At 39.5% G+C, this 14,891-nt stretch overlaps 1 protein-coding gene across 3 annotated transcripts in view; it reads right to left on the minus strand.

Annotated features, from left to right (window-relative positions):
* plce1 (phospholipase C, epsilon 1) overlaps window positions 1–14,891 on the minus strand; it is a 58,370-nt gene that overhangs the window by 7,964 nt on the left and 35,515 nt on the right. For all 3 annotated transcript variants that reach the window (XM_055150000.1, XM_055150001.1, XM_020936663.2), the window contains 26 exons: window positions 14,024–14,175; window positions 13,782–13,949; window positions 10,364–10,509; window positions 10,131–10,278; window positions 9,694–9,798; window positions 9,450–9,559; window positions 9,258–9,371; window positions 8,723–8,764; window positions 8,321–8,449; window positions 7,727–7,863; window positions 7,219–7,325; window positions 7,008–7,132; window positions 6,543–6,687; window positions 6,287–6,451; window positions 6,022–6,136; window positions 5,481–5,640; window positions 5,252–5,374; window positions 4,579–4,715; window positions 4,256–4,494; window positions 3,709–3,770; window positions 3,469–3,634; window positions 3,297–3,404; window positions 2,849–2,965; window positions 1,935–2,093; window positions 1,475–1,610; window positions 45–160 (listed from right to left, as the gene is read on the minus strand). In XM_055150000.1, coding sequence (XP_055005975.1) covers window positions 45–160; window positions 1,475–1,610; window positions 1,935–2,093; window positions 2,849–2,965; window positions 3,297–3,404; window positions 3,469–3,634; window positions 3,709–3,770; window positions 4,256–4,494; window positions 4,579–4,715; window positions 5,252–5,374; window positions 5,481–5,640; window positions 6,022–6,136; window positions 6,287–6,451; window positions 6,543–6,687; window positions 7,008–7,132; window positions 7,219–7,325; window positions 7,727–7,863; window positions 8,321–8,449; window positions 8,723–8,764; window positions 9,258–9,371; window positions 9,450–9,559; window positions 9,694–9,798; window positions 10,131–10,278; window positions 10,364–10,509; window positions 13,782–13,949; window positions 14,024–14,175 — 3,431 coding nt within the window. The remainder of the gene's footprint in view (window positions 1–44; window positions 161–1,474; window positions 1,611–1,934; window positions 2,094–2,848; window positions 2,966–3,296; window positions 3,405–3,468; window positions 3,635–3,708; window positions 3,771–4,255; window positions 4,495–4,578; window positions 4,716–5,251; window positions 5,375–5,480; window positions 5,641–6,021; window positions 6,137–6,286; window positions 6,452–6,542; window positions 6,688–7,007; window positions 7,133–7,218; window positions 7,326–7,726; window positions 7,864–8,320; window positions 8,450–8,722; window positions 8,765–9,257; window positions 9,372–9,449; window positions 9,560–9,693; window positions 9,799–10,130; window positions 10,279–10,363; window positions 10,510–13,781; window positions 13,950–14,023; window positions 14,176–14,891) is intronic.

Genomic DNA, 14,891 nt, shown 5'->3' on the forward strand with positions numbered 1-14,891 from the left:
ACAAACACACGATGTAGCTACAGTCACCAGTAACATTTTATTACCTTTCCTTTGCTCTGGCTCGTGCTGTCAGTCTTTTTCCTCTTGGGCATTTCATCAACTGGGTGCTCCTCCTTTTCTGCAGGGCTCTTCCCCTCAGGTTTGTCATCCAGGATGTTATCTGTGCATGTAAGTGTATATAGGACATATTAAAGTGTATATAAGACCAAGCCTCAATTTTATCACTAGGATAAAGATGGTAGTTAATAGAAGTCATTCATTCATGATTTTCCTTATATTGCCTATTGATTCTTTTGGCATAACCACCCTAGTCATACGCCACAAAAGAATAATCAAACTTTAGATACAAACTCTGCTTTAAACAGTGAAGCAACACAATAGTCTAGCAACAAACATGGCATCAAATGAATGTCACAACAAAACAGAATGAAAGCTGTTGTCCTCTGCCTCTTCTATTCTTCTGAGATAGTGCACATGTTGGGACGATGCTGTGGGATTGTACGGGCCTTGGTGCTTTCCCCTGGTCTGCGTTTGAGCACAGGGGCAGAGCGGGGCCTGAGAAACCAGATGGCTTTTGTTTTGTTTCCCTGATGAGTCTGCCCAGCCACGGGCGAGGTCACAGACAAATACAGTCAAAAGGAGCAGAGCAGGAGGTGCTGTTTGCGTGGGAGAAACCAAGCCTCGAGATCAGAATACGTAAAGATGACAGCTTATCTGTCCCTAAACTTCTACATATGAATGGATTTGGACTGGCTTATTGCACTCTGTTGGGATTCAATGAACTTTCTTAATACTATAAAACAAAATGACTCACTCCATCATAAGTACATAACAAACATGATGGCAACTGAGGACAGACAACAACAAAAACAAGCCATGTAGAGCTAAAGTTCATGGACCACTGTTGACAGCAGCAATGCACTAACAACCACATCATTTTATCACTCTGTATTTGTAATGGTATTTAAAGTTGCACTACGCAAATTTGGTGGAGGGTCTGCCGCCTGCTTGTTCTCCATGTTGCCTGGAATATTCCACACTATGGCATTTTAACATTGATATGTAGGTAGAAGACTACCAGAAAAGTTACAGAGTGCACCTTTAACATTCTTTCATCAGCAGTAAAGTCAAAAGTCTGACAAAATTGCTCCCAACAAAGAGACACTTTACACACAACAATAACATGCAGCATATTTTCAAACTGCCAAAGCAAATAAACAAACACTTGTAATTGTAGTATTTACGTTGGAAGAGCAACTACTAAATTGATCTGAAAAGATGATAGTTAGAAATTGCGCCAAGCCATGTATTTTTACCTTCAAGGCCATAGGAGGCAGTAGAGGCTGAAAGGACATCAGCTAAGAGGAAAATAGGCAACAGAGAAGAAAGTAGTGTGATTTAAGTTCCAACATCCAAAAGAGCAGCAGAAGTAAGAGAATACAGCTCAGAACTGAATGTACTGTACATTTCTCACCATCTGATAAAGACTCGTAATCATAATCGTACTCGTCCTCCTCCTCTTCGTCTTCCTCATTCGCATGGTTGCCAGGTGACGGGATGCCTTGTGAGCCGTTGCTAGCCTGAGCTTGCATATGGGCGAGCTGGTGAGCCTGTAAAGTGACACAGGAGTACAAATATTTAGAAAGTCAACCACAATCTAAGTATAATCTCTGTCTGTCCATAAAGTGGATATATACAACTTCTATCTAAGTGTAAACACTGCGGTACGTCTTGTTAGTGCTACACCGTAAACTGAGAGGAAATGGTGCTGTAGATGTGCATTCATAATTAATGTCTGACAGCACTTTTATGAAGACTACTAAATATTCTATGAACTAGTGCAGTTTGAAAGTGCCTGGACAAGCTGATAATAAGTACAATACACATGAATTATGCATGGGGCTTTGATAAGTGAGTGTTGATGTTTGATCAACCTTCTGCTTGAGGATGTCCACGGGTGCCTGGTGGGCTTTGAGCTTCTTGTTTTTCAACAGGATCTTGCCCCTAAGTTGCCATGGTGACGGCAGGTGGGGGTCGTCACTGAAGTCACTCTCAAAAAGGAAACGGGTCACGAGACGATCTCCAAACACAGTCTGGGATTTAGAGAAAAGTTCAAAAAGCAAGTTGAAAAAATATACTGTATGATTCTATGGTAGTAACATGTTTCATCACAACTTTTTTTGGTTTAAATTTTGATGACTCAGTGATGACTTTGGAAATGTTTTATTAAGTGTAACTATCCTAACACGTACTTGAATTGTGACTCAAGATTTAGTTCACAGATCACATTTTAAAAGAGCATTTTAGTTTAAGAGTAAAATATAAACTGCTACGCTTAAACAAGAATCACAATCTTCAGAAAGGTCTAAACTACAGGGTTATAATGTTTTGCACAGAACAGAATCATATAGAGAATATAAATTTCTCTCTGCAGAGGATATTAAACAATCAAATGAATTTCAGCCTTGATTACTGTGTCCAATAAAGGTAATTCAATTGCAATTAAACATCCAGCCCTACTAGTAAATACTATAAAGAAAAAAGGCTTCAAACTAGACAACTAAAATAATTACACCATATTCGAAAGTGTATGAAAATGTGTTTATATTTACAAAAACAAACAAATAGACCAGAGGCACTGAGCTGTGCTGAGATTAAAGACATTTCTTTATCAAACTGTTCCTTTGGGAGGATGGTGTGTCAGGAAGTTTCATCAGATCAAAGCCCAATAATATTTGATGATGTATTAGTCGTGCTAAAATACACGCGCCCTTCAGCGTTTCCTGCACGTATTAACTACAGTAATGGATTTTCAGCCTTTAAATGATAACAATATGTCTATTTTTACCTTAAATAGCTCAGCCATCTTGCGCTGCTGAGGGAGGGAGCAGTGATTCTCTATGGACAGTATGACCGGCATGTCAGAGGTGACAAATGCAGAGCGGTTTACTGCTTCTACCACATCCTACAATGAGAAAGTATATACACAGTTATTAAAGACACAAGTTACATAAGTCACAAAAAAACAGAACTTCACAGAACTTTACAGGTTACTACTACTTCCTACTGCTCACAGGAGGAATGCATGTTTTTCAATGAATTTTTAGCATAAAACACACCCGTTATCATATAAATGCAAGATACATAAGTCGAATGCCATACAGTGGAACATTCAAGGCAAAGCAATAAGATCGGCATGGAAATAAGCAGATGAAGAAGAGTTACACAGTGCTAAAATACCTGAAAGAAAATTGTGTTCATTATGTTTTTTTCTAATTAAGCAAGGGGGTTCATACCTTAAAAGGGATCTTGGTCGTGAGTGTGTGTCCATGATAGATTACTGGCATCCCATCATCCCCATCCCAACAGTCCAGCTCAACACTCCTACAGCCCTGCAGTAAAACCTGGAGAAGGCATTTCTATAAGCACCAACATTAAACATAAAACTAATAAGACAGAGTAGCATACCTGACTGTAAAGCTCTACAGAGGACTCCCCTTTGAGCTGGTGTCCGGTCAGGTACGTGTTGTGAGAAGACTCAATGTAATAGTATGATAGTGGATACTGCAGCTCCTCTGGGTTTATCTGGGATTCCTCATTTCTTGAAGCAAAGTTATCCTTGTCCATTAAATACCTATCATCAACATAAATCTTCAGTAATACGACCAAACTATTTACAGTGTAGTTTAGTAGACCATTTCAGCATACCTGGCAAATCCTTCAAATGACATCCATCCCATTTGCCTCATACTCACAGAGGGTTCAAATTTCTGCAATAACAAATTACAGTTTTTAAAAGTCCTGTTGTGTTTTGTTTCATTCACACGTTTGAGTAAGCCTGCCTTATTAGTCTGTCTACATCTCCAAAGCTCAAAATGCTCTGTTCCATCTTGTGATGTCACGAAGCGGTAGTCTTCAAGGTAACAGCTACATTTTATCTTTACTTCAGTAGAATTTGTCAAGTTCAGGGCTGAAATAATCCAAATTGTTCAAGTGAAAGTGTATGGAGTTTAAAAACAGCATGGAGCACTTCCTGTATTACCACATGACATCACAAGGTGGAACTGTTTGAGAAAAAACTAATGAAAGAATATGCGTGTTAAACATGTTAAACACGTGTGAATGAAAAGAAAACACAATTCAAGATGTTTTTGATGAGGAAATATCATAAAAATAACATAGATCAGAAAATAGTATGGGCCCTTTAAATCAATCGTACTAGTAGTATATAGTTATAATTCCCATATCTTCCAACCTGAATAATGCTGAGAATTTCATCATAGCTTAGATGTTCTTTCTGGCAGTTCACTAAAAAGTCATTGAGCTGAGCGATGGACAGTCCCAAGACCCCCAGAGAGGCGTTTTCCACCCCGGTGCCATTGGTCACGATGCTGGCTGCTGCGATAGCATCGGAAATCTGCTTCTGGTTGTCCGACATGAGCTGCCTGGTCCGGATAAACAAACCCAAATCCGAGCCGTTCCGGGTGAGTAAGTCTGCGGAGTGAAGGAAAGTATAGAAGTTAAGGAATACTGTTTATATGTATTTGGCTTTATTATCAACAAGTGTGCAGATTGTACCGAGGTCTGGCTGCGGGCCTGTGTCTTTGTCGTCTATCTTGAGGTTTGTGTAAAGAGGTGCAGTCTCCGGGCCTGAGCGACTGCAGGGGATCGCAAAAGTGTCAAACAGCTCCTTCAAGTCCTTCCTGCTACGGATGCTGCAAACCAATAGAGGCAGAAAGGTCAATTATTTATTAAGTTAACAACAAAATATCAAAACATTTCTTCCTTTAACAAAATTGGAAATTGTATGTTAAAACTAAGAGCATAAAATAGAAGGTCCTTAATGTCCATTTCAGACAATAGCTTGAGCAGTACAGAAAACAGTGCAGTAGAGAATACAATACAATCTTAAAAATGTAGAATGACTGGTATGAAAATAATCCGTTGCTTATCATGGAAAAACAGCTCCCTTTCTTCTGACAGAGAAAACAGAAGCTAAATATTTTAGCGAAAATCCTTTGGAAAATCTCCCAGACATGATAGCTTTGAAAAACATTTGGTTTATTTGTTTTATCATACTGACTTGTTGATAAAGACAAAGGAGTTATATCAAAAGGGAGTGACATGGCAAATATTTGATGAATGTTTTCAACATTTATACACACAAAGGGTTTACAAATCTTGTCATCTTGTCAAAGACAAGCTTTACAAAACATACAACTTCTATACTATCACCATAACTGGTATTCACCTAAAGGATTTGAAAAGTTCCACAAATTCGATGAAGCTCATGGTGCTGTCAGAAATCATCAGGTTTTGGAAGCCTTTGAAACAGCCCTTTCCTCGGCCATGCCATGACCGACTGCTCCACGCCCTACAACAATAGGCAAATATGTACAGCATGTACTTTTAGATTAATCTTACACACGTTCAAAGTGATCCAGATATTAAATAATGGCATTAAACTTTGTCCTACATACCCAGGCTGTGACTTGGTGCTCCCTGACAGGATTGGGGAGGACTGGGGCCGGGACTGGCTAGCTCCAGTCATACTGGAGGAAGAGGATGAAGAGGAAGAAGACACCAACAACCCAGGGCTCCGACTGGACGACAGAGAGAAGGGTCCAGGGAAGCCATCTTCTGTGGGGTAAGGAAATGATCTTTGTTTAAAGGTGCACCAAGTAACTTTTCTAGGGGAGCATCAACCACCTGCTTGCCTCCAAAGAGATATTACTGTTAAACTTATCTATTTCCATGGAGACAAGCAGGTGATGCCATCAGCCCAAGTTACAGGTCAGATCTGTGGAGAGGCCACCCAGTCACAGTAAGAATACATGTTTTTCAAGGTATGAGGTTGAATAAATGCAAAGATGTACAAGTTTAATGCTAAACTGTGGAACATTGTAGGCATAGTAATAACATCTTCAAGTGGGGGGCAGACCGTTGCATAGAGAACATTTATTTGTTTGGATTTTACTTCGTATCACTGTATTTGAGCCATTTCTTCTCTTTCAGTATTACCTGGATCTTCTTGGTCTACACTGTCAGACTCGGGCCCGTTGCGATACAGTCCCTCCTTACAGCTGCGAGTTTTCCTTGAAACCATTTCATCATCTGTAGCATCTCCACTGTCTCCCTGTGTAAGTGGTACACGCAATTTACAGATAAGAGAGCCATCCGTCAGCAGCCGGCCGTACAGTGAGCGGAAAGGGGAAGACATAAGAGAAGAGAGTGAGCAAATGGTCCAAAACACAGCCAAATGTGGTGTGAAATGAACAGCACTGACCCGCACTAGGACCTTCTTCTTCTTCTTGGCCTTTTCATTGATTCCCAGATGACTGTTTTTCTGTGCGGCCGTTTTCTCCACTCCACCAGAGCCCATGTTCCACCTCCTCCCCCCAAACAGCTCAATGGCCTGTGCTAAAGTTGGACCCTCATGCCTGCCATCCTCCTATTAAAAAGGAATGCGTTTTAACATCCATTAAATCAATACATCGACGTAAACAGTGGAAGTGAAAAGTAAGCAGAACCTTATAGTTTACCTGATACAGACTGACATATTGCCTGCGTAGCCATTGCAGTCTTTGATCAGGAAACTTCTTTAACTTTCGGATGGCATTTACCAGCTCGGACAAGCCTTTGTACAGCATTTGTGCAGTGTTCTTTGGGGCAACAAAGTGCAGGAGTCTGATGGAGAAAGAGGACATTACAGTTGTAAAATACATGCAGTAAGTCAATATTTTAACACATGTGACTAGAGGTGGGCGAATTTGTTGCTAGTTTTCTTGTATATTTTCTTTATTAGTGCTAAACTAGGCATAAAATTAGATTAACACAATTTGTTATTAGTTATAAAAAAGGACTAACCCAAAGGATGACAAAATAATGTAACATTGCAAACTATCTTGTCTTATAAAGATTTTATTAATAAGAGGAAACATATCTTGATCATTATTTTCCTCATCATCCAGTCTTATCTACATGCAACTTCATGTGAAATGTCTAACCTGTTGTCAGTGGTACTGAGCCCATAGAGGAGACTCAGTCCATTCTCCTCCACAGTCATCTGATTCAGCTTGTTCTGTACACACACTCCGTGGATGTCTATGCCCTGGTGACCCATGAATACTGCCTGCACATTCACATCAGTATAAACAAAAACATTACTCCAGATGCATTATGGGACATGCATTTCACTGTTAAATAACGGTCACAAACCTTGACGACTGCTAGGTCCAAAAGGCCTTCTGCGAGTCCCACTGCAATGGAGTGTCCCGATCCAATGGGGTGCTCAGAAGAAAAGCCTCCACCGCTTGGAGGCTTACCTGTGGCAATTCAACACATTTATGAGATGTTTGAAATGCAGTAAAGACAGGAAATTGAGCAGGGTCGGCACATTTACAAGTAGTTTACACTGCACATATAGGAGCAGACATTGCATATATATATAGAAGACTTTTACAGCTGGAAAAACTGGATAATGACAATGTTTTAACCATGGAAAACTGCTGTTTTTTAGGTACACTAGGTACACTAGGTAAATTCTGGTGTAGGTTCTGCCCTGCTTGTCTCCATGGAGACGCTTTGCCTTAGTTGTAATGTTCCACATTACAGCAATAAACCTAAGTGACAGCACCAAGGCCAAGCAGGTGACAGGAAAGTTACACAGTTTTATAAAAGTATCATAATGAACATGATTCTAGCTCAGGCAGCCGTGTGTAAGTACCCCATGTGAGTGTGACGTTGTCAGGCTGGAGTCGCAGAACACAGCGTGCGGTCCCATGGCTGTCCTGGTCATAGTGGATCACTGTGGCTCCTTGTAGCAGAAACTGGTGGATATCGGGTTGTAGAGACAAAACATACCTGGAGAGAGAGAGACATGTGAGTTATTTGTATTGATACTTTGAAGTGACATCCCACTGAGGGTGTTATACATGTATTTCTACTGGCGGTATATTTACCATGTTTACATTTCCAATGGTGACAGGACATGGCGAGATGTACATATTAGCAAAAACTGCCATTTTTTTTTTAAGATAGAGAGAAAAAAAAACCCAAAATGTTTTGTTTGATTTTCAACTAAAAAAGTGAGAGTGACTGAAAAACTATTGGCTAATGCTAGCTATTGGTGAGGGATTTGTTTAAGGACAACCCGTTCAACCAAATCAGCCAGACTGTGCTAAAATAAAGCTCAGATTAAGTCTAATTTGAGTAAGTTTCTAACAGAGTAGTGCTTTCAGTTAGCTTCACACCCCCAGGGAATGTTGATGAATTAGCTGCAAATTATCAATAGTTTTAGTTTTATTAAATGTTTTGTTACCAGGGAATGAGCTCTGTGTTGTGGCTGAAGGCTTTGTGTGCGTCCTCACTACTCTGGCAGTCCCCGTCCTTTGGCACAGGCTCTGAAGAGGAGTCGTTTTCGGAGTCGGACAAATCTCCCACCATGAATCTGCATCGACATGAGAAAGTGTTATCTTTTTAACTTCTCTTCAGGGAATAAAATCCGCCATGCATCATTCTTCCAGCGTTTTCATATGTTTTGCTACAAATGCAATAAAATCAAGAAAAGCACAAACAGAACAAATAAACTAGACTGGGCTCTTAAGCAGTGGATGAACAAGCAAATACATCATGCTTTTTCAACTGAAAACAACCATACCAAATTCTATTTCAAATTAAACCTATGTAATAATGAAATAGCCATTTTAGCTAAACCACTTACAAGACACGGTTTGAATCAGGTGGGGTCCTAAATGAACAGGAACTATAGTGGAAGAGGGAAGAATGGGAAGAACAGTGATGTTTACACACAAATAATGACACGGATGATTTAAACGACATGACAAGAATAAGGAATCAGTTCCAACACTTTCCCAATCACTTTTAAAGTGTTTTTACATTGGAATGAAGCATTTCTAGCAGATTCAAGTACTACAAAAAACATTTATAAACTGCCTTCAGAAAGAAAGATCACTATCTATTCACCTCCAGCCCCAGCTGTTGAAAAATTATACATGGAAAAAAGTATCCATAAATACAGCAAAAACTATCCAGGCTTCTTCCAGTGCATTCCAAGAACAATAAAATAAAGACAGCAGGTTACTGAAAACTTCCTGTCCGGATAAAAGAGACCAATCTTTGTCAAACGTAATTTATGCACAAACCATGACAAATTAGGAAATGAGTCACTTGGAAGATTACTCTGATTTATCAGAAAAAAATGTTAATTTCACAAAATGAAAAGACAAAGAACTGACTGATTGCGGTTGTAGTCCTTGAAAGAGTTAGTTCTGGACGCCACTGATGGACCAGAGGAACCACTGATCGAAGCATCGTCTGGATCTTCTGCCTCTAAACTCCGATTACATGACCTAAAAACACAGTAAAATATATTAGAGACTGAAAGATTTTTAAACATTTAAATAAAAACAAAATAAAAATACTAGTACCGGATGATTTGAAGTATGTTGCTGACTGTTGCTTCTTTTTCGGGAACATGGAGTCCGTCTGGTCCAGAGCGAGACATGAAGTTCTGTTGGCCGCTGTAGTCAGACACAAACTGTACAAACAAAATAAACAAATACAACTGAACTGGACTGAAAACTAGACTACGCTCCTCCGGTATCTTATCATCACATTATTTACTATTAAATTAGCTTTATTATTTAGGTTAAGAAGGTGTCGTGTGCAAACCTCCAGTGAATCCTCTGTGGTATCTCGCTTCAGGCTGATGATGCTTGCCGTCCCGTCTAAAGCATCACTGAGCTCCTTCAGAAAAACTCCACAGAAAGGCACCACCTGAAAAGAACATTATGTCTAGCTATTAGTACTTTATAAGGAATAATTGTAGATAATTAAGCTGAATTTGACCAACATGGCAAAAAAAGTAATTGCAGTTGTTCACAATTTGTGGTTTGATTTCATTTAGTTATTTTTTTTTTAACAACAAAATGGTTTTCACTCTTTAATTTCATAAATGTTCCATTCAAGTGCCAAAATTGGAACTTCAAACCGCATTATTAATTTTAGGACCTCCTATTGGTTCTAGACCTTTCTATTAAAAATGTTAATTTGATTCATATTTAATTGATTACAGTGCCCTAATTGGAATAACACAGATCTTTAGATACCTTGCATCCAGGTATATTGAGCGCTCTGGTCACCACCTTCTTATACTCAGATGAAGTCTCGTGCTGTGCCATGGCGTCTTTCAGGCTCCTCATGGTTTCTATATCTGACTGGTCCATAAACTGCCACATTTTAAGAACTTTGCGAGATCTACCAAGCAACAGTATTTTATGATAATTATTTTACCACACTATTCAAAATGTTTTATTTTTATGTGAAGTGAAAGTTGTGATACCTTAGCCCTGCAAGAAACTCCATGACACCGTTGTAGTTGCCCATGTTCCAGCAGGACTTGGCCACATGCACCAGATAGGAGAAAACCTCTCTCTTCTCCTCCATTGAACTTGCTGTGAGGACCAGCCATGTCACCCATGAACTGACCTAGAAGTGCATTGACATACTTTTTTTAACTACTGTACATTTAAATGCAAAATAAACATCCTCATTAGCATCCTGTGATTCAGATAATATATTCAGCAAATGTCAAAGTGTCTTTTTTGCCTATGACTTTCAATCAACAGATAAAAAGTAGTTTTGTATAGTTAACACAGTTGTTTTTGTAGAAATAGGCAAAATTAGAAGATCATGTATACAGTATTATATTACTGAACTTGCAGTGTAATCTTTCAAACGAGGTTATAATGTGATTTTCTGCACTTCTATTTTTGCCGTCCATTCGCATTTTGTGTGAATGGACTTAAACCTCAACTAAGACATTTTCATAATATCTGAATACTGTCATCCAGATAATCCCCAAAAATCAAGACAATTTATATTGTCAGTATCACCTACCTACATTTACATGGTTGGTGGAGCTTAACATAAATCAGTTAAATTGCCTCACTAAACTGCACTGTTCTCATTGACCTCCAGTACTGAAGTCCAGGTTGCATCATTCTATATTCTCTGATACCTGCACCTGTGTCTAAGAGGCAGTGCATGCGCAGAGGTCTGCCCGCTGACCACATGGTGACACAGTCCAGAAAGAATGAGATCAGATACCCAGCGGCTGTGCTTTGTCGCGACGCTGACTGCCCTCGAGCACACGCAAACTACAACCCGAGCCAGAAAAAACAGATATGCAGGTCAGCTCCTTTATCACTTTCTGTCATGGGCCTTTACACCAGACTGAGAGAAAAAAAAATAAGAGTCTGATTTCAGGCGACTGTTACAAAAGTTTCTATGCACATACTGTCCATACACAGTGTCAAAACTCACTAACCCCTCTCAGGCTCCAAAACATCCCCCTGGCCCCAGATCTATTACAGAGTTATGTAAGGATCAGCTCAGCCCCCAGAGCAATTTAACAGTGACTAAATAAAGACACAAAGGTGCAGCATGCAACAGGACACACACAATATGACCAAGTCCCCACATATGTGAGTTTTATGTAAGCAGCGCTATGTAACACAAACACATTGTCTACTCTAAATAATATAAAGTCAGTGTTTCATAAAAGAATATCTGTCTGATTTAGAAAAGGCAACGCACATAAAATAGCCTTGAAGTTTAAGGAAACCAAACAAAATTTTCTGATTTTATCCAAATGAAGGGAGTGTCATCAAAATATGCTATTTAAGATTAGACTAGTTATAGACTGTTGTGAATCAGGAGAGCCGATTCTCATTAGATTGGCTCTGTTCCTGCTCACTCAGATCTGCCAAAACCCACACAACTTAGCTGAAATATCATTTTATTGGCCTCAGTCACAATTAAGTACTATTATTGATTACTGCCTTCAAAAATCTATTTAAATAAGTGATTTGGTTTTGAGAGATTTTGGAACGGGCTAGGTGAGAAAAAATAAAAGGCAAAACTTATTATTATTAAAATGCTCAGAATGGTAATATATAGGGGGATGTTTAGGCTCTATATAAACTCTTTATCCTGACTCTGATCCAAAATAGCAAGTCTCTGAAAGACAGACAGCCCATCACTAGACGAGATAGACTTATAAGGCTTTACATCTCAGAGAGGACTTCAACATACTGGATTTGGAATGACACACAAATAAAATTCTCTAAGTTGAAACCCTAACCCTTCGAGTACTACCACTTTATTCCTAGCAGCTCTGTGCCTGTCCAGCTGAACATCAGTGACCTCTGCTGATATGACATGATGGGAAAACTCGCTGTCCACTGGGTTAAATTACAGTCACCATCAAAACTATCCTGACCATCTGTAAAGTGGCTTTTTCAAATGCACCAGATCAAGGAGCTGGCATTGCTCGTGATATTCCAGATAGTGGACATGACTGCGCAGGGGTTGTGTGGCAAAGACAATCAAAGGCAAACAAAAGTGGTGACAGAGTGTTAATGAAGGAGAGCAAGCTGTGATCAAATACAGTGTGTAGAAATAGTAAAAAGAAAAGGCGGATAAGACGCTGAAATGCGGGCACATATCTTGAGCCTGGTACAAGTTGATAGCCTTTGATGTCCATGTCCATCTGTCTGCCCGTCTGTCTGCCTCCTCTGTGTGTATGAGTTTGACTGAGCCAAAAGTTTCTCCTTGATTCATGTATTACATAACCAAGGTTGATAGGAAACTCCAAACTTCACTGCGCGTTACAGCTAAACACTTTATACAGCTCGCAAAGACTGTTTCCAATCACATTATAATTTATTTCCATACAAGGGTTGAAAATGTGTACGCGCAGTTTATCAAAAATCATCCAAGCATTAAGAATTATGACGGAACATCCTTAAAGACGGGTTGGAGTCAGGAAAAGTGACGCCATTCACAAGAGGCACTTAAAATGTCCACTACAAAAACTGGAACGCATTACCACACAGCTGTAGTATTCGCAGATATAACTCACAATATATTCTAACATCAACGAGGTATAAAATTTTAAACTACTTCTTCTCAAAGCATTGCTGTTATCATTCGACTCGGGTTTCAGCGTGTCCATATAAGGTTGCGTACACATTACCAAAAGTGTGTCTTTCTCCTCGCTGACTTAAATGAAAACCAGCTGATGTGAGCGGCACGCAACTTAAAGATGACATCATCATTCCCACTCATAATCTGATCTTCACTTTCTCTCTCACAGCCTCAAGTGTTGTGATGCTTTTAGTCGGTGCTCATAAAAACATGCCCTTCACTCATTAGCCATTCAATTTGACTGGCTCCACAAATATTAACATGGCTTTTTAGACTGTAGAGAAATGCGTTACTGATCAATCTTATTTTTCTACTTTTCAGATGCCTGTGGGTTTAAGTCACTGTACAGGAAAAATGAATAAAAGCCAATAATTGAAGGGTCACTAGTCTATGTACATTACCTGGTGGTGGATGCAATACCTGTTCATCCCCATGGATTACAGTAATTGCTTTGCCTAGAATGTAGTATTAAATGTATCTGGCATTTATTTAATTACTGGTGTTTTATTTTGAGTCAAATGTTTTATTAGGAGTCAAAGAATGGAGTCATTCTCTTGTCTTCGTGAGTAATGCCATACGGTGGACAATTCTAGGCAAAGCTAAAGCAATCACATCTCCATGGAGACAAGCAGGAAAATGTACATGCAGATCTAAATACAAAACTACCGCGGGTAATCTCCTGGTTTGCTGTGATTTCTATTTTGATTTGGTTGTGAGAATAAATGGCATTGTAAACTTCATGTAGCTCGCTCTAAAGTTTTAGTCTGTACCTCATTGAAGCGTGCGACCAAATCCTCCACTGCATTGGTGCGCATGGCATTCTGGGTAGGCATGGAGGGCGCAGACAGTGTGGCTTTGAGGTTTCGGTGGCGTTTAGTTTGGCACTCGGGACTGCCAAGGTCTCGAGTGAGGAAACAGAGGTAGTCCAAGGGAAATACCTGTAAACATATGCATTGTATTAAATAAGGTTTATTTTTGTTCACATTTGATACATGACATTTAAAATACAAACCCGTTGGTATAGCTGCTGCTCCTGCTCGGTGAGGATACATGCGATTTCTTCTGGAAATTGCACCAGAGGTCGGAGGTCAGCTAGCTCTTTACTGATGCCACTAACGCTGGGAGGGAGAGTGCTGCTGGTCATGCTGTTGGCCAGTTGCCGCTCTGGGGAAGGAACAAAAACAAGAAAAAGACAAATTAAAAACAAATACTTCAAATATGGATATTCTATATGTTAGAACTCAGGAGAGGTCCAATTCAATCCTACAAATTTTCTCCAGTTTCCCTGTGGCGTTAGGATGGACTGTGCCACCAAAAGCTAGGCAGAAATCAGGCCATTTTTGACTTTGTTCCAAAAAGAAAGAAATACAATCAATTAATAATATAACACAACATTTTTGGTGAAGTGTATAGTATCATCTTGTCTTTAAGGTGGAGTTCTTACTTTGCCATTGAATGTTTCACCATTAAATGTATCCATCTCCAAGGAGAAAAGCAGAAGTTGTCTCCAGGCCAGGTTACAAGTCAGATGTGGAAAGGAAACGCTGCTTATAATAAGACTGCGTGTTTTTCAGGATTTTATTTTTATTTCTTTGTAATAAAAACAGCTATGCATGTATGCAATAGATACATTTAATGGCATACTGGGGAACATTCCAGGTAAAGCAACAGCATCTGGATGGAGACAAGCGGGTGACTTGTTACATAGTGCACCTATGGACCCAAAAAATATTATTTTAATATTTTTGACAGTCCTGAGTCATACATGATGCAATACTAAGATGACTGACATTCTGCAAAATGATGAAAGCTATTTGATGACATTCACATCTGGAAATGTTCTGATGTCATGCTTCCAGTTGGGGGGCAATAAGAACCAG

Source organism: Boleophthalmus pectinirostris, unplaced genomic scaffold, assembly GCF_026225935.1.
Source record: "Boleophthalmus pectinirostris isolate CB_2022bp ecotype Guang Dong unplaced genomic scaffold, ASM2622593v1 HiC_scaffold_14, whole genome shotgun sequence".
Lineage (NCBI taxonomy): Eukaryota > Metazoa > Chordata > Actinopteri > Gobiiformes > Gobiidae > Boleophthalmus > Boleophthalmus pectinirostris.